Source organism: Triplophysa dalaica, unplaced genomic scaffold (genome assembly GCF_015846415.1).
Source record: "Triplophysa dalaica isolate WHDGS20190420 unplaced genomic scaffold, ASM1584641v1 Contig13, whole genome shotgun sequence".
Classification (NCBI taxonomy): Eukaryota; Metazoa; Chordata; class Actinopteri; order Cypriniformes; family Nemacheilidae; genus Triplophysa; species Triplophysa dalaica.
Window position 1 is genome coordinate 5,351 of NW_026622647.1, and position 13,807 is coordinate 19,157.

The 13,807-nt window shown below is 36.0% G+C and overlaps 1 protein-coding gene across 1 annotated transcript; it reads right to left on the minus strand.

Moving 5' to 3' along the window:
* Nucleotides 1–6,088: 6,088 nt before the first annotated feature.
* LOC130417094 (legumain-like) lies at nucleotides 6,089–8,889 on the minus strand. Its single transcript, XM_056742397.1, has 8 exons — nucleotides 8,823–8,889; nucleotides 8,475–8,569; nucleotides 8,249–8,346; nucleotides 7,778–7,859; nucleotides 7,620–7,690; nucleotides 7,123–7,198; nucleotides 6,638–6,700; nucleotides 6,089–6,241 (listed from the first exon to the last, which is right to left on the minus strand). Exons 2-8 carry the CDS (start codon nucleotides 8,538–8,540, stop codon nucleotides 6,089–6,091), a joined length of 609 nt encoding a protein of 202 aa, XP_056598375.1. The 5' UTR covers nucleotides 8,541–8,569; nucleotides 8,823–8,889.
* Between the last annotated feature and the right edge of the window lie 4,918 nt (nucleotides 8,890–13,807).

A 13,807-nucleotide genomic window follows, 5' to 3' on the forward strand; every position in this document is an offset into this window, starting at 1 on the left:
ACACAAACACTTACAAACTGTTGTAGGTACAGTAGACCTTGTGCAATGTTCTGACAATCAGATCAATTCTTAGTCATATGTATATGTATTTTAATACTTGTGAGCGGCTCACGTGGCCTTTGGCTCCTGTGTGATTGAAGTGTGTGGAGTGCTCATCTGGTTTATAAACATGTCGACTGAATGAATGAACACAGACTCTAATACAGTCGTCAATACTGAGCCAGACCTGTTCACCTACATGTTAGCATATTTAGTGAAAAGTGGCTGTGCGTCCCTTTTAAGGGGCCAGTGTGTCATTTTCAGGGGGATCTTTTGATAGAAATGCAATATAATATATAAATAACTACGTGTTCAGAGGTGTATAAAGACCTCACAGAATGAAGCCTTATGTTTTTATTATCTTAAAATTAGCTTTTTCTATCTACGTACACGGCGGGTCCCCTTACATGGAAGTCGCCATTTTGTTTCTACAGTAGCCTTAAACAGACAAGCTGCTCTACAGAATGCATTTCATAAATACGTGATCTCCTTCAGCAAAAATGTGAAAACGTGACAACATCTTAGTTCTGTGTCAGCCACCGTCTAGTGCTTTGAAAGGTGTGGAGTGAGACGTTGGTCGCAATCCGCAACCTCAACGCTAGATGCCACTAAATATCATTCACTGGACCTTTAAATAAAGTTATTTACATGTTGGCTGGAGGCTTTGTTCTGTTAAAATAGAAAGCATCCATGTCATAAAGATACTATTGTGAATATACTTCATGGCCCAGTTTCACAGATTCGTCTGTCTCTGGACATTTGACTAAGATGTTATTGTGGAATCAGTTTGTTGCGCAATGCCGCCTATGTATAATAAATAAATAAATCTATATTTAAAGTGTTTTTAGGTTATATAAAGATTCCTCACACTATATACTGTGTGTTCTGCAGTGTGCATGAAGTGTTATGTACTGTAAGAATGCCAGACTCCAAACTTTGATGTTCAGTAATCCTGATTTCATCACTAGCCACATTCACAAGACACATTCATTAGATGAAGACAGTAGATAAAGCACATACACATGCACCTGATGACGTGTTCAAAACTAAGCCAGACAGTGACATAACACTCATACCGGAGGAGATTTGACAGATGTCAGAACACACACACACCCTTCAATACGAGTGCACAACATCACATTAAGTTTCATTTCCATTGGACGTTTAGGATGGACTGAGGGTTTCCATTTGTATTCATCTGATAAAGTTGAAATGATTATGATTTTTGGTCATTTTGCAGATGCTTTAATCCAAAGCGACTTACATTGCATTATATTATACATTTGTTTCTGAGTATGTGCAATCCCCTGGGAACGATCCCATGACCTTGCCGTTGCTAGCACCACGCTCTTAACGCTGAGCTATAGGAAAGCACACACGTGTCATGGTGTCAGGAGGTCAAATGTGTGGTTGTGTTACTGCAGTGTCACACATTTCAGCCAGCATCCATTAAGGGGCATACACAGACTCATTAAATGCTTCAAGGGATAGTTCAGCCGAAAATGAAACAACGTCATTATTTAAAAACCTGTATCTGAGATGGGTTGAACACCAAAGAAGAAATTTGGAGAAATGTTTTGGTGGTTTTGTGTTCATGGAATGGAAGTCGATAAACACTGGCGTTGTTTGGTTATCAACGTTCTTCAAAATATCTTCTTTTTGGGTGAACTGTCCAAAGTGTGAAGTGTGTGCATGAGCATATTTCATCATTCACTTACCAGCACGATGTTGAATCTCTCCTCTAATTCCTCCTCGGGTGGGATGGGGAGTTTAGGGGCCTGTGCCTGTTTTGTCCCGTACGCGCTGAATGGCCGTTTGACATCCCGTGCCGGGGACATATCCAGACTCCCCGCTGCGTTCCCCATGGCCGTATCCCAGAGTCACTCACACAGGTAAACAAACACAGTCCAGATCATCTAAATTTTGTTCAATTAACCTCTACGACTAGACCTGACACATCCTGACCATTTCTGAAAATTTCAATGTAAGGTTTGGTCTCATGTAACAGTCTAGATGTTCAACGGTGGGTCGGTGTGGGCACACAGTGAGATAGAATCCAACTCGAATCATTGAGAAATCTGCTTGGGTGGAGGTGTTCGTGAAGATATCCAATGTGCCGAGTGACCATGTAAAACATCATGAGCACATACAGTAGTTATGATGAAGTTTCTGAGATCAAGCCACAAATCCCTAAAGAGTCGTGTGATCCTGTCCAGTCTGACAAAATGAATAACAAACAGGTCTTTTATAAGAATTACAGATAATGCAAGTCAATTTGAGATTAGCTAAGTAAAAGAATGAAATGAGTCTGATGCATACAGATGTTTGAGTTCCTGAAGAGCAGAAAAGAGCGAAAGAGAAATTAACATTAAAAGCAGCACACTAGATGTTAGACACACAGAAACTTCTTACTCTCATATGTCTGGTTTTATCCGTGTGGTCCAGCACCTGGCCTTCTCAGACTGGTCTCCTTCTGCGATTCAGGACTCTGCGACATCTCTGTGCTACATCCTGAGTGATTCAGGTTAAGTGAGTGATCTAGACTGGAGGGGTAAGACAGGAGGAGGGAGACCTCTGGGTCCTAGTGCTTTATCTGTATTCTTTCATTTATCTCTCTCTCTCTCTCTCTCTCTCTCTCTGTGTTATATGAACACTTGTTCCTTACTCAAATATCCACCTACAACCGGAGTCTCATGTTACCTGTTGGTTGCTATGAAGACATTGCATTATACTTCATTTCAGCTTGGCCACAGAAAAAAACTTTTTGAACTTTGTGTGCATTGTGAATTTAGTCAAAAGAGCAATGCAAATTGTGGGCAAAAATGGTGATGCATGATAAATGTCAGACTGGATCATCAGGTTCATTCGGTGATGCCAATAGTCATACTGGACAGCCCAGTATTTTTGTTGTGTGGTCCGTGGCTCATTTGCAAGACAAATGGTAACCCATAGTAACCAGAATAAATGTGACTGAATTGACCGAATGAAGTTAGTTTACTCTGCATCTGAGGATTCTTTGCATACACCACTGTTCTAAAGTTACAAAGATTTTCTAAATGATTTAAACAAGGTGGCATGCAATGAATAAAAAGTAAATTTTAACTCTATATTTTATTGTTCTTTAAAAAAGTTTTTTTAGTTGATTTTACAATCATATTTTTATATATACTGACATGCCCATTTTCAGTATCACTTTATTGTATTGTTCACTTCATTTTTTATAAGTTAAAAATGACAAAAGCAGGTATTTTATGACCTTTTAAAATTCCCTGAGTCATAATTTATTCTTTATTAAAACGAGCATAAAAACATCTTATGCAGTCACTGCAGTTTATTCATCATGTACGTGAATTCAGAACTGAGCAATGGCGCCATCTAGTGATTCTCTTGCAGATTTGCACCATCCTTTGACACTCGATGACTTTGAACACAATGCAGAATGGATGTTGCTGGCCTTAAATTCTGAAATATCAAGGATATTGAAATGATGTGATCAGTGGGGAATCAATAAGACTATGAAAAGAAAAACCCGCCCATGAACATTGACATCATGAACTAAAGTTTCTGGAAAATTACTGTAATGGGGAGCAGGGGCATCAGGGCTCTGATCTGTTTTATCTTTAGTTACTTGTTTGTATTAAAGTGGGTTAAAGATTCATATTTTAATCATTTAAAAACATTTTTAAAGATTGAAAGTGAATAGAGACTGAGACAGAAGTTTTGGAAGAACATGAAATGGACTCAGATGACCAGGGGCACCGCAAGGAAATTTGGGCCCCATGACAAAAAATCAAATTGGGCCCCTTCTGCGCAGCTGTTGTCACCACATCTCTAGGACCTAACTGTCCCATCAAAAGCTTTACATAACTCTTATTAAAGGCTTGCAACTGTCTTGCTTCTTGTAGTTCAATACTAGTACTAACACAATATTGACTGCTGATGATTTGTACATGCATGCAAGTCTAATATGCAGTTCACTATTTGATGCAAGATTAAAAGCAACCATAAAAAATTTGCAGTCTCAATGTCTTTTTATTGTAAAATTTGACAAAATGTAAAATTATCTTGACAAAATTATTATTTATTATTACTATTTATTAATGAAAGATTTAAAAAAAGAAAAACGAACAAACTTAAAATTAACATCATCCTCTCAAAACAATCAAAACTGCAGATTTTTATACTCAGCTGCACATATATGCCAACAAGAAAATAAAGTGGACATGTAAAATGGAATTTTCACACCAGGGTTATTAGTGCTAAACGTTTCCCTGCACTGATTAAATGTTGATTCAATTTAGGCTAACACTAGACTTTTGCTTTCCTGTAGTTTAGTGGTAACAGCAGGGGATTGCACATACCTAAGTATAAATGTACCTATAGGTTAATGCAATGTAAGTCGCTTTGGATGAAAGCGTCTGCCAAATGCCTAAATGTAAATGTTTTGCTAGCTAGCTTATTTCACTATTGACATTAGGCCAACGGGTTAATACCACTTACAGACTATATGCCAGCAGTATTTTAATGCGATATGCCAAACAATCTGCGCAGCCGAAAATTAAGTTGAACGAGTCTGTTCCTGAAGTCACTGATGCCTCATTTTATCAGACTTGGTGCTAAACTCGGCAGGAAAGTGGATCTCGCTGGCCAGACTTGAGAACCAGATTTTGATTTGGCAACATTGTCGACACTGTAGTTCTGGTGCATCTACTGACTGCAACTAAACACCATGACCAAACCATTTCATTGAGATACAGGGGGGTGGTCGGTCAATATGGATGTTTACTTTTTTGTCTATGGGAATTTTCAACTTTTACTGCCAAAAACAAAGATATTTTTAATTGTATTATTATATAAATAATGAATGATGACGGTTTGATCATTTTATATTAGTTTTTACTGATCAGTCGGACATCCCCTCCAGCTTTTGGTGGGCGGCGGTGACACTGACCACCGGTGGGTTATGGAGACATGTTACCCAGGACTGTTCAAGGTCAGTTTGTTGGGGCTCTGTGTGCAGCGGGCGGGGTTCTTCTCATCATCCTACCCGTTCCCATAATTGTCAACAACTTCGTCATCTTCTACTCCCTGCTTAAGACTGAGATTCAATGCCCAGAAAACTCTTTTCTATTACTTCAATATGAATCACTATCACTTTAATCATAACTTTATTTGTGTGATTATCACTTTACTGATTAGCAGACATTGGTAAGAAAGGGTTTCCACATCAACTTGCTTGTTTGTACAAAATTCATCAGATCTGAGACCTTAATGTACCGTAAGACATTTAAAAGTGGTCACTGTGATTTTTAGGCCCATTCCCAGTGTTATTGTTACAGTTTCAAGCTCTAATTTGATCAAAAACATGCAGTTTTAGTCAACAACAGATTTTTTGATAACATAAAATCAAAGCCAAACCAGATACTTTTGTTGAATGATTTATTTAAATGAAAATGTGTGTTATGCTTCAATCAGTTTAATTCCAATCATAAATCTAGAGAAACAATCACAAAAGCTCTTCAGATTACATTTTCTTGCGTTGTTTTCTTCAACAAGTTCGAGCAGCTTCGCTGTTTACTTCTGCAGAAACTCATTAAGGTAATGCTTCGTCGCGTCCTAAAGGCAAAAAATAAACATTAATGTGACTGTGTTTGCTTCAATCATGTTTTGTTAAAATAATAACAATGAGTTATGAGTTAAACTTTTGAAAGTTTAATACCAGTTTCCCAAAAAAGCAGGGACAGGCACCAGGATTCTCCTTTATGTGCTTAGATTGTTTGTCCTTCGACAGATCATCGAATGTTTGTGTTTCATAGTCAGCCTGTGAACAAAAACACATATTTGTCATGTCTGCTTTGTGAATGAAATGAGATCAGAAGAATTTTATCCTATAAATGCATCTCCAGGAAGCACAAACCTGATCAAGGAAATGGAGCCAAGTAGATGAGAATTTATCAGAGAGGAAGACGTCTATCTTCTTGTTATAATCAGTGGGAGTGATCTCAGTACCTCGAGAACATGAAGCCAACACAAAGACTGTATGACAGATTCAGAACAGATGAAACAAATGGATTATAGACACAGAACTTTCAAATAAAACCAGCGTGAGCCTTATAAGAGAGCTTAACTTGCCTTTCTCATTGTCAGTCAATTGGTTTTTGAACAAGTTTGCAGAATAACTGCTGTCCACGAATATGATCATCTGCAGAACAAAACATAATGAAGATATTTAAAATGACCAGCAGTTCATTCTCTTTAAATGATCTTTAAAATGATAAGAGATCTTTGCTCTCATTTAGGTTCAATATGTTATTAAACAGAAGGGGTGCTTCATCTTTACTGTCTATCATTGCTCCTGTGGTGTTGCTTGATGATTGTTATGTATGTTTCAATGGCTGAATCTTTTAAGATTATATACAGATCATCATCATCATTTGAATAGTGCTTTATTGTGTATTGCTGTAGCCAAAGCGCTTTACAATCATATGAGGGGAAGGAGTTCTTAATATTGAAGTGTTAATTCATTAGAGCATTTGCCCATTTACACAAGTTGTGTAGAATCTCTTTATTAAACATATGTAAATATGAATTGATGTACCTTGGAGAATTTATTCTTGTCAGTCATGTTCTGAATTGCTGCAATGAATTCACTGGCATGAAGCTGTCATAGAAATACAGAATTAATGTTATAGAAGTCAACAGGTTGTCATATTTAAACACAACAGGTCTATGTCTTAATCCATGTGTTCACATATAACATCTTGAACCCTGAAATAACATCTTAACTCACAATTAATCTTTGCTTTTTCACTATATTATATATACAATATATACAATTTTGAATCAGTTTGGTCATTAGAATGCTGCTTTGTTTTAAAAGTGAATCACTAAATGACTAAACTATTGACAATAAATGATGGCTATTTTATATCATAACATTATGGCTCATCATTACACATTTAGTCATTTAGCTTTTATCCAAAGTGACTCAGAAAAACTATTATTATTATTATTATTATTACAAATATAATGTTTATCATGTCCCTCCTAAAAGTCTCTCGAGTCTTTGCTTTTTATACTTACAGACTCCTCAGGAAATTCAAACGTGCTTTCCGTCCCTAGACCGGTCATGTAGATGTAGATGTTGTCATCTTTACAACTGCATTAAATAAAAATTTAAAGATGATTGTTTATTTTAGCACTTTATTTCACAGTCCTGTTATCCATGTACACTAGTGTGTAACTGTAATAACTATCCCTAAACCCACCTCTAAACTTATACCTGACCCATATTAAGTACTTGTGGTTATCATTATTTTGTTGGGTATAAGAACTATAAGTACACTGCAAAAGTTCATGTACTGTAAAACGTGCAACCATGAGAACAGTTTCCAAAATCTAACTTGATCAAATAGCTTTTTGACCTGCAAGTGGTGCTGTCACTTAACATATAAAACCTATATATGTAGATACACACACACATACACACACACACACACACACACACACACACACACACACACACACGCACACACATTCTGTATAGCATAGAAAGATTTCTTCTGAATAGACAAACAGACCTGTCTATGACTTTCTTATTAGTGCACTCATTCCCTTGAAGAACATTCAGGAAGTTCTGTGGGGTCACATCCTGTAAAATCAATTTTTTCATAAGTCAAAATAGTTTTCAGATATTGAATATAAACATCAACATAATATTTGACATTACAAACGTTACCTTTCCAGTGTAATCCTTCAGAACTCCTTTATACACGTTTTCATTACCCAGTACACTGAGAATGTGTTGCTTGTGGTGGTTACTGCAGGTAGAGAAAGAGAAGAAAAGTGTGAAATACAATTTCCAACAATCTGTTTTCTATATTCTATGATCACTTGTTTGCAGAACTGATAAAACTATTTATTTCATTTCTAAAACTTTTTTTAAACAGACTTCTGTCCTTCACACTGCACTACACTTGATGTGTAATATGACAATAAATAAAAAGGAAAAAGTCTAACACACTTATAAGTGTTTTTCTAATGACTGGAGCAGTGATGGTGAATTTGACTGAATTTACTGTATAGTATCTATTTCTCTCTGAGAAGCTAATGTGTCAGGGCTTCATTACACTGTTGTTTCATAAACAGGTTAATGTTTAGCAGTGACTATTACATTCAACCACGATACAAAACTGAAAATATTACTCACTTGTGATGATCAGCGATGTCATCATACATCATCGTCACAATCTGATCATCAGGAATTTCTTGTCTCTTAATCAACTGATAGTGACAGCACACATTGGCCTGAAACACAAATGAAACAAATGATTTCCATGTGTATTTACAGTCATCACATACAAGCTGAAGGACAGCACATCTAGAGGATTCATGAGTGATATATAAATCATGAAAATGACAAACCAAGCACAGACCTGATGTTTGTAATTTTTCCAGCCCTTTGAGCCGGCGACAAGGAGAACCCATTTTTTTCCAGACATTTCTTGATTTTTTCAAATAATTTTGCTTTCTGAAAACCAAAGAAAAGATCACAATATGTAGACTTTGTGTTATAAAGTTAAGAACAAAATTCAGTTTTATACTTTGCAGCACTTAAGAGTTGCTTTTGTTAAAAAAGTCCTGAAATATCAATCACTCATCATAATATGACATTAATTGGTTAATAAATGTATAAATTTCTAACTGTCCTGATACAATCTGAATGCTACAAGTGTTATTCGAGATTGAAATAATAAAGTTGAGTAGATCGTTGTCCATCATACCTGCGTTGAGTATCAGGTGTGAGTCTGTCCAGTGGTTTTCAGGTGTTTTAGTCTGATAATCTCTGTCTTTATATAGGCAGTAAACTGCGCTCATGTGAGACGGTGGGTGGAGATTTAAACGGGTCGGAGCGGCTCTTCATATTATACAATACTTTGATTGGCAGACACTCCCTTTTACTTCAGCTATTATCAACAAAAAGACTTAAATGTTGAATTTTTCAGTTCATGTTCACGCATGTGTGTTTCTGAATTTGTTACATTTTTGTCTGACAAGATGTATTGTAGTTATTGTGTAATGTTGAGCATGCCCTACAGCAATCTGTTCACTTAAAACTATGAATAGATGGGAACTCCTTCAATGTTCTTAAAGAAATCTTTGGTTAGAGCACAGATGATAGAAGATGCTAAAACATAACATGGTATTGATTTATTTCAGATTATTTAGATCACAAGATGATTTCCACAAGTTTCCATTTCAGCAGAAAAAAATCCTTTCTCTTTTGTGACATTTACAATCTAGTAGGAAATACTAGTCAGAGTCATCAAGCTTCAATTAAACTTCAACAGAAACTAGTAGAAAAACTGGGGGTATCCCACAAAGGCAAATATAACTGACATTGTGTTCATTCTCTGCATATTTTTCTGTCACAGACATAGATCGTTACTCATTGAGACATTTTCAAAATCAGTTATAAACTTTAATAGCATACAGTATGGCATTTTAATGATCTCTTCACACTGAATGAAACTGCATCATCATCTCATGTCAGATCTTTAAAATGTTTGTCTAACATGGACAAACACACTGCTGGGTTAAATTTACACAAAGATTGATCATATTTGATCCAACTGTATGTTAAAAACACCCCAGCAGAGGTTTATTCATGCCCAATGGTTGGGTTTATCCATTTTATACCCAAGGCTGCATGGATTGAAATAAATGAACATTTTTTTTAAAGTGATGAAATCAAATCCTCGCACACATGATGAATGAATTCCTCCACATCTTTCAGAAACAACTTCATTTACGGAGCAGTTTTAATCTCACTCTAAAACTTAATCTATTCAATTGCGTCTGTTTAGTAAAGTCAAATAAAATACTGGCCTAAACTGGTTTTAATCAAACTAAATGATAATGCTTGAGAAAAATGCACATAACAAAATTGCTATAAAAAAATAAAAAATGAATACAACAACAAAAGATATTAATAAAACTACAAGAATAGTAAAGATAAAACTAAAAAAATGTAGGTGATATCCTGCAATAAATCCAATAATTTTTCAATGTCTATAATGTTTAGGAATAAATCTCATATTTTGTAAACTATAGATTGTGTTTAAGTCATTGTAATTTGGTGAAGAAGACTGAAATAAAATGTGTCTATCCCATAAATTTTATATTAATGGAATTTAATTAATTAATTAGATAAAATTTAATCTAATTTCATTTTCCACATCATGCACGGATTAGTTCTATAAATGTATCAAGTATAAATAATACTTTATTATGATACAGCATCTCCTTCTTACTGGGTTTCAAGTGTTCTTGATGTTTATTGACCTGCAATGAAGTTATCAATGAAAAGAGGTTTGTGGGTGTTAGAACAATGTTCTAAAAAAAGTATTTATAAGACTTATTTAATTTAAATATATTTCTGTCCGGAATGTGTAGATGGTATACGAAGAATGAATGAATGAATGAAGTTTCAAAGTAATATAATTTTTTTGTGATGTACGTTATCAAAAATCTGCTAGAACGTCAGTAAACTGTGTAGTTGTCTGATTTTCCTGTTGTGTAGAGGTTCTTAAGAAACAATAAATATACGCACATATTCATATGAAGAGTTTGTTTTTTATAATAATTCGGTCAAAAAACATGTCTTTATTATGTTATCATGTTTTAATATATAAATAGTGTATGTTGGTATACATATGTGGACATGCACATACTATACTGTGAGCGTGACATATCCGATGGATTTGAAACGAAATTTTGAAAATCTGGAACACCTAGAGAAAGAAAACCAGTTGTTTTGTGAAATCAAAACGGATGTTTTCAGCATCTCATTATATGATCGGTTCTTGAGAGTTGCATGTTGTGACACTGGAGTGAGACACAACCGGTGAAACTTCATTGAAACAGCCCACATAAGTGACTGATTGTGAAATGAGAACATGTGAAAACATGGACTAAAGGACTAAAGCAGGGCGTTGCAACACATCTTATGTTTGTGTATTTACATGTTATATATAATATTTTGTGATAAGTGGTCTACATAAGATAAAACCAGAGACAAATTCAATGAACCAACGAAGCATTTGAAATTTTGGTAGTAATCGGTGTTGGGAATTTATCGTGTTGATTACGATTAATTAATTACGGAAAAAATAACGAGACAAAAAACTAAAGCATTTAATCGCAATTAATGTTTGCTATCCAAACAGCGCGGAATGTTGCTGGGTTCGGTGGTCGAAAATTTTAGTTTAAAAAAAAGTACCAGGTGGAAACGTGGATAAAAGCCCAGTTTTGTGCAAATTGTACAAATCAGAATTTGACTATAACCGGAGCACTTCCAGCCTCCGCTACAACCTCAAAGCCCAACATGTTGCAGTTAGACAACCAGGGGCCCGTTCTTCGTACGTCTCTAACTAATTTAGCTGGATTTGATTGTTGACGATTTGGCATGATCTTGGATTGTTCGGTTCTTCGAAGCTCAGACTTGCTGTCATAACAACAGGTGCGCAATCTTAAACCTGCTCGCGTTAAATGTTCGACTCGGAGTCGGGCTTTAACAACTGCACAAACAGTTTGTAAAACAGTTTCCTTTACACTATCGGAGACGCAGAAAACTTGGGTAAAAGTGCTGCATGTGGTGCCATTCGCAAAGTTTATCTGTCACTCAAACAGTTTTTAGGGGGCTTTGTGGTACTTCCAAGCCACTTAAGACCACAGGCTGTGAAGCAGATTTTTTTTGCCATTGCAGGTACATTATAATTGTTAATGAAGATCATGCAATCATGATCATGCCAAAAAGTAGCCTAGGAATTACAGTATTTGTTCCTCAGGCTTCCCTAACCTTATTGGTGCCATCAACTGCACACACGTCCCCATCAAGGCCCCAATGAAGGGGATTTTGTGAACCGAGAGGGATTTCAGTGTAAATGTGCAAGTAATTACTATTATGATTATTAATATTCCAGATTAGCAATAAATAAATAAATAAAATAAAAGTAATGTAATCAAAAAGTATGCTGTTGATTGATTACAAATATTTTAGATGGTGTGTGACTCCATGTTCCACAACACAAATGTGAAGCCACATGGCCTAACTCTATGCATAACTCCAAGATTTTCAGAAAGTCACATTTATGCACATTATTTGAACGTGGTAAGGAAAAAAATATTTAAAACTCACTGTATTACATAATTTTATTCTGAACCTAACAAAACTGCATTATTCCGGGTGCTTACGATTGGATCCTGCTTGGGGACAGGGGCTATGCCTGCAGGCAGCACTTCATGACACCATTCCCTGACCCAAACCCGTTACAATGCAGCTCAAGCCAGGACAAGGGCACGCATTGAAATGACCTTTGGCCAACTAAAGGGAAGATCTCAGTGTCTTAAGGGTCTGAGTGTTGCACCTGACAGGGACTGTGACGTTATTGTTGCATGTGCCATCCTCCACAATATTGCCACCATCAGAAAGGAGAGGATCCCTGTGGTGGAGGTGCAGCCTGATGATGACCTCCAGACAGTGCAGTTGGACCAACCTAGTGGCAGAACTGCAAGGGACAGAATTGTTGAACACCATTTTTTTATTCTTTTTTTTAAACATAAACCTTCATTAAATTAATAATAGAAGACAAGACAACATGCTTAGTTCATGGGCAGACCAAGGGCAGCTCTTCTGCCGGGGTATAATGTGGGGGTGCAGGACCACCACCTGTTTTTTTCCGTCCGCCTTTTTCTTGTTTGCTGATTATAAACAGACAAACACATTTAAAATGTTTTTGGTAACAGATACTAAACAGTAGAAGTAAGGATTACCAGTTTGAAGAATATTCTTGTTCTTCACTTTTACTTGTTCCCATGTTCTAGTGGGTCCTGAGCTGGCTCTTTTATTCATATTATAGTTAATGCCTGTCATCTTTGATAGTCTATAGGACTATGTGTCCTGTCTCATGACTACAGAATAGTTTGAGAGCTTTCCTGTAGCTCATTGGTAAGAGCATTGCGTTAACAATGCAAGTTTGTGGGTTCGATCCCAGGGGATTGCAAATACCTAAAATGTATAGGGTAGAAGCAATGTAAGTCGCTTTGGATAAAAGCGTCTGCCAAATGCATAAATGTAAATGTAATGTAATGTGTTCTTGTTTATCTATTGATAACCAATCATGTGAGCTTGATTTACACACAATGACGTACTCACTGATTCTTCTTTCATCATAACTGGTCTACAGGTCTTTTACTGTAAATCCCCTACAACGTATTTTGTTTAGGCTAATGAATTTACAGTGTATGATACTCCAGAAATAAAACTCAAAGATATGAAGTTTACATTTCAAAAACAGTCTGATTCAACTTTTCCTGTGGTGTAGAGGTAAAAACTTAAATACAATAAGCTACAATATCAAAATAATTGCAATAGTTGAAGAAGCGCAGTTCTTAAGAAGTGCAATATACATAATCAATAATTACGTTTGGACACGCACGTGTTCTTATTTCACAATCAGAAAAATGCATATGGAGTGATTCAATGTAGTTTAGCTGGAAATGATTGAACAGGATGTGTCATGGTTAATGTGTGTGTGTGTGTCTTTGTTCTTTGTGCAGATTATAAGTGTATGTACACACGAACCAGGATGTCTTCAGACACTTTCAAGATTTCTCACGTTATCACAGTACGTATAGACCTAACCAATCACCATTTAACACTGGAATATATAAGATCGCCACTTACCCTCTGTTTGAGTTTGAAGTT

Coding starts and splice junctions, on each gene's coding strand:
- LOC130417094 (XM_056742397.1), bottom strand. CDS start 8,540: ATGTCTGGAAAAAAATGGGTTCTCCTTGTCGCCGGCTCAAAGGGCTGG. Junction 7,691..7,777: donor TGAAGGATTACACTGGAAAG/GTAACGTTTGTA, acceptor TTGATTTTACAG/GATGTGACCCCACAGAACTT. Junction 6,701..7,122: donor TTGAATTTCCTGAGGAGTCT/GTAAGTATAAAA, acceptor TTTCTATGACAG/CTTCATGCCAGTGAATTCAT.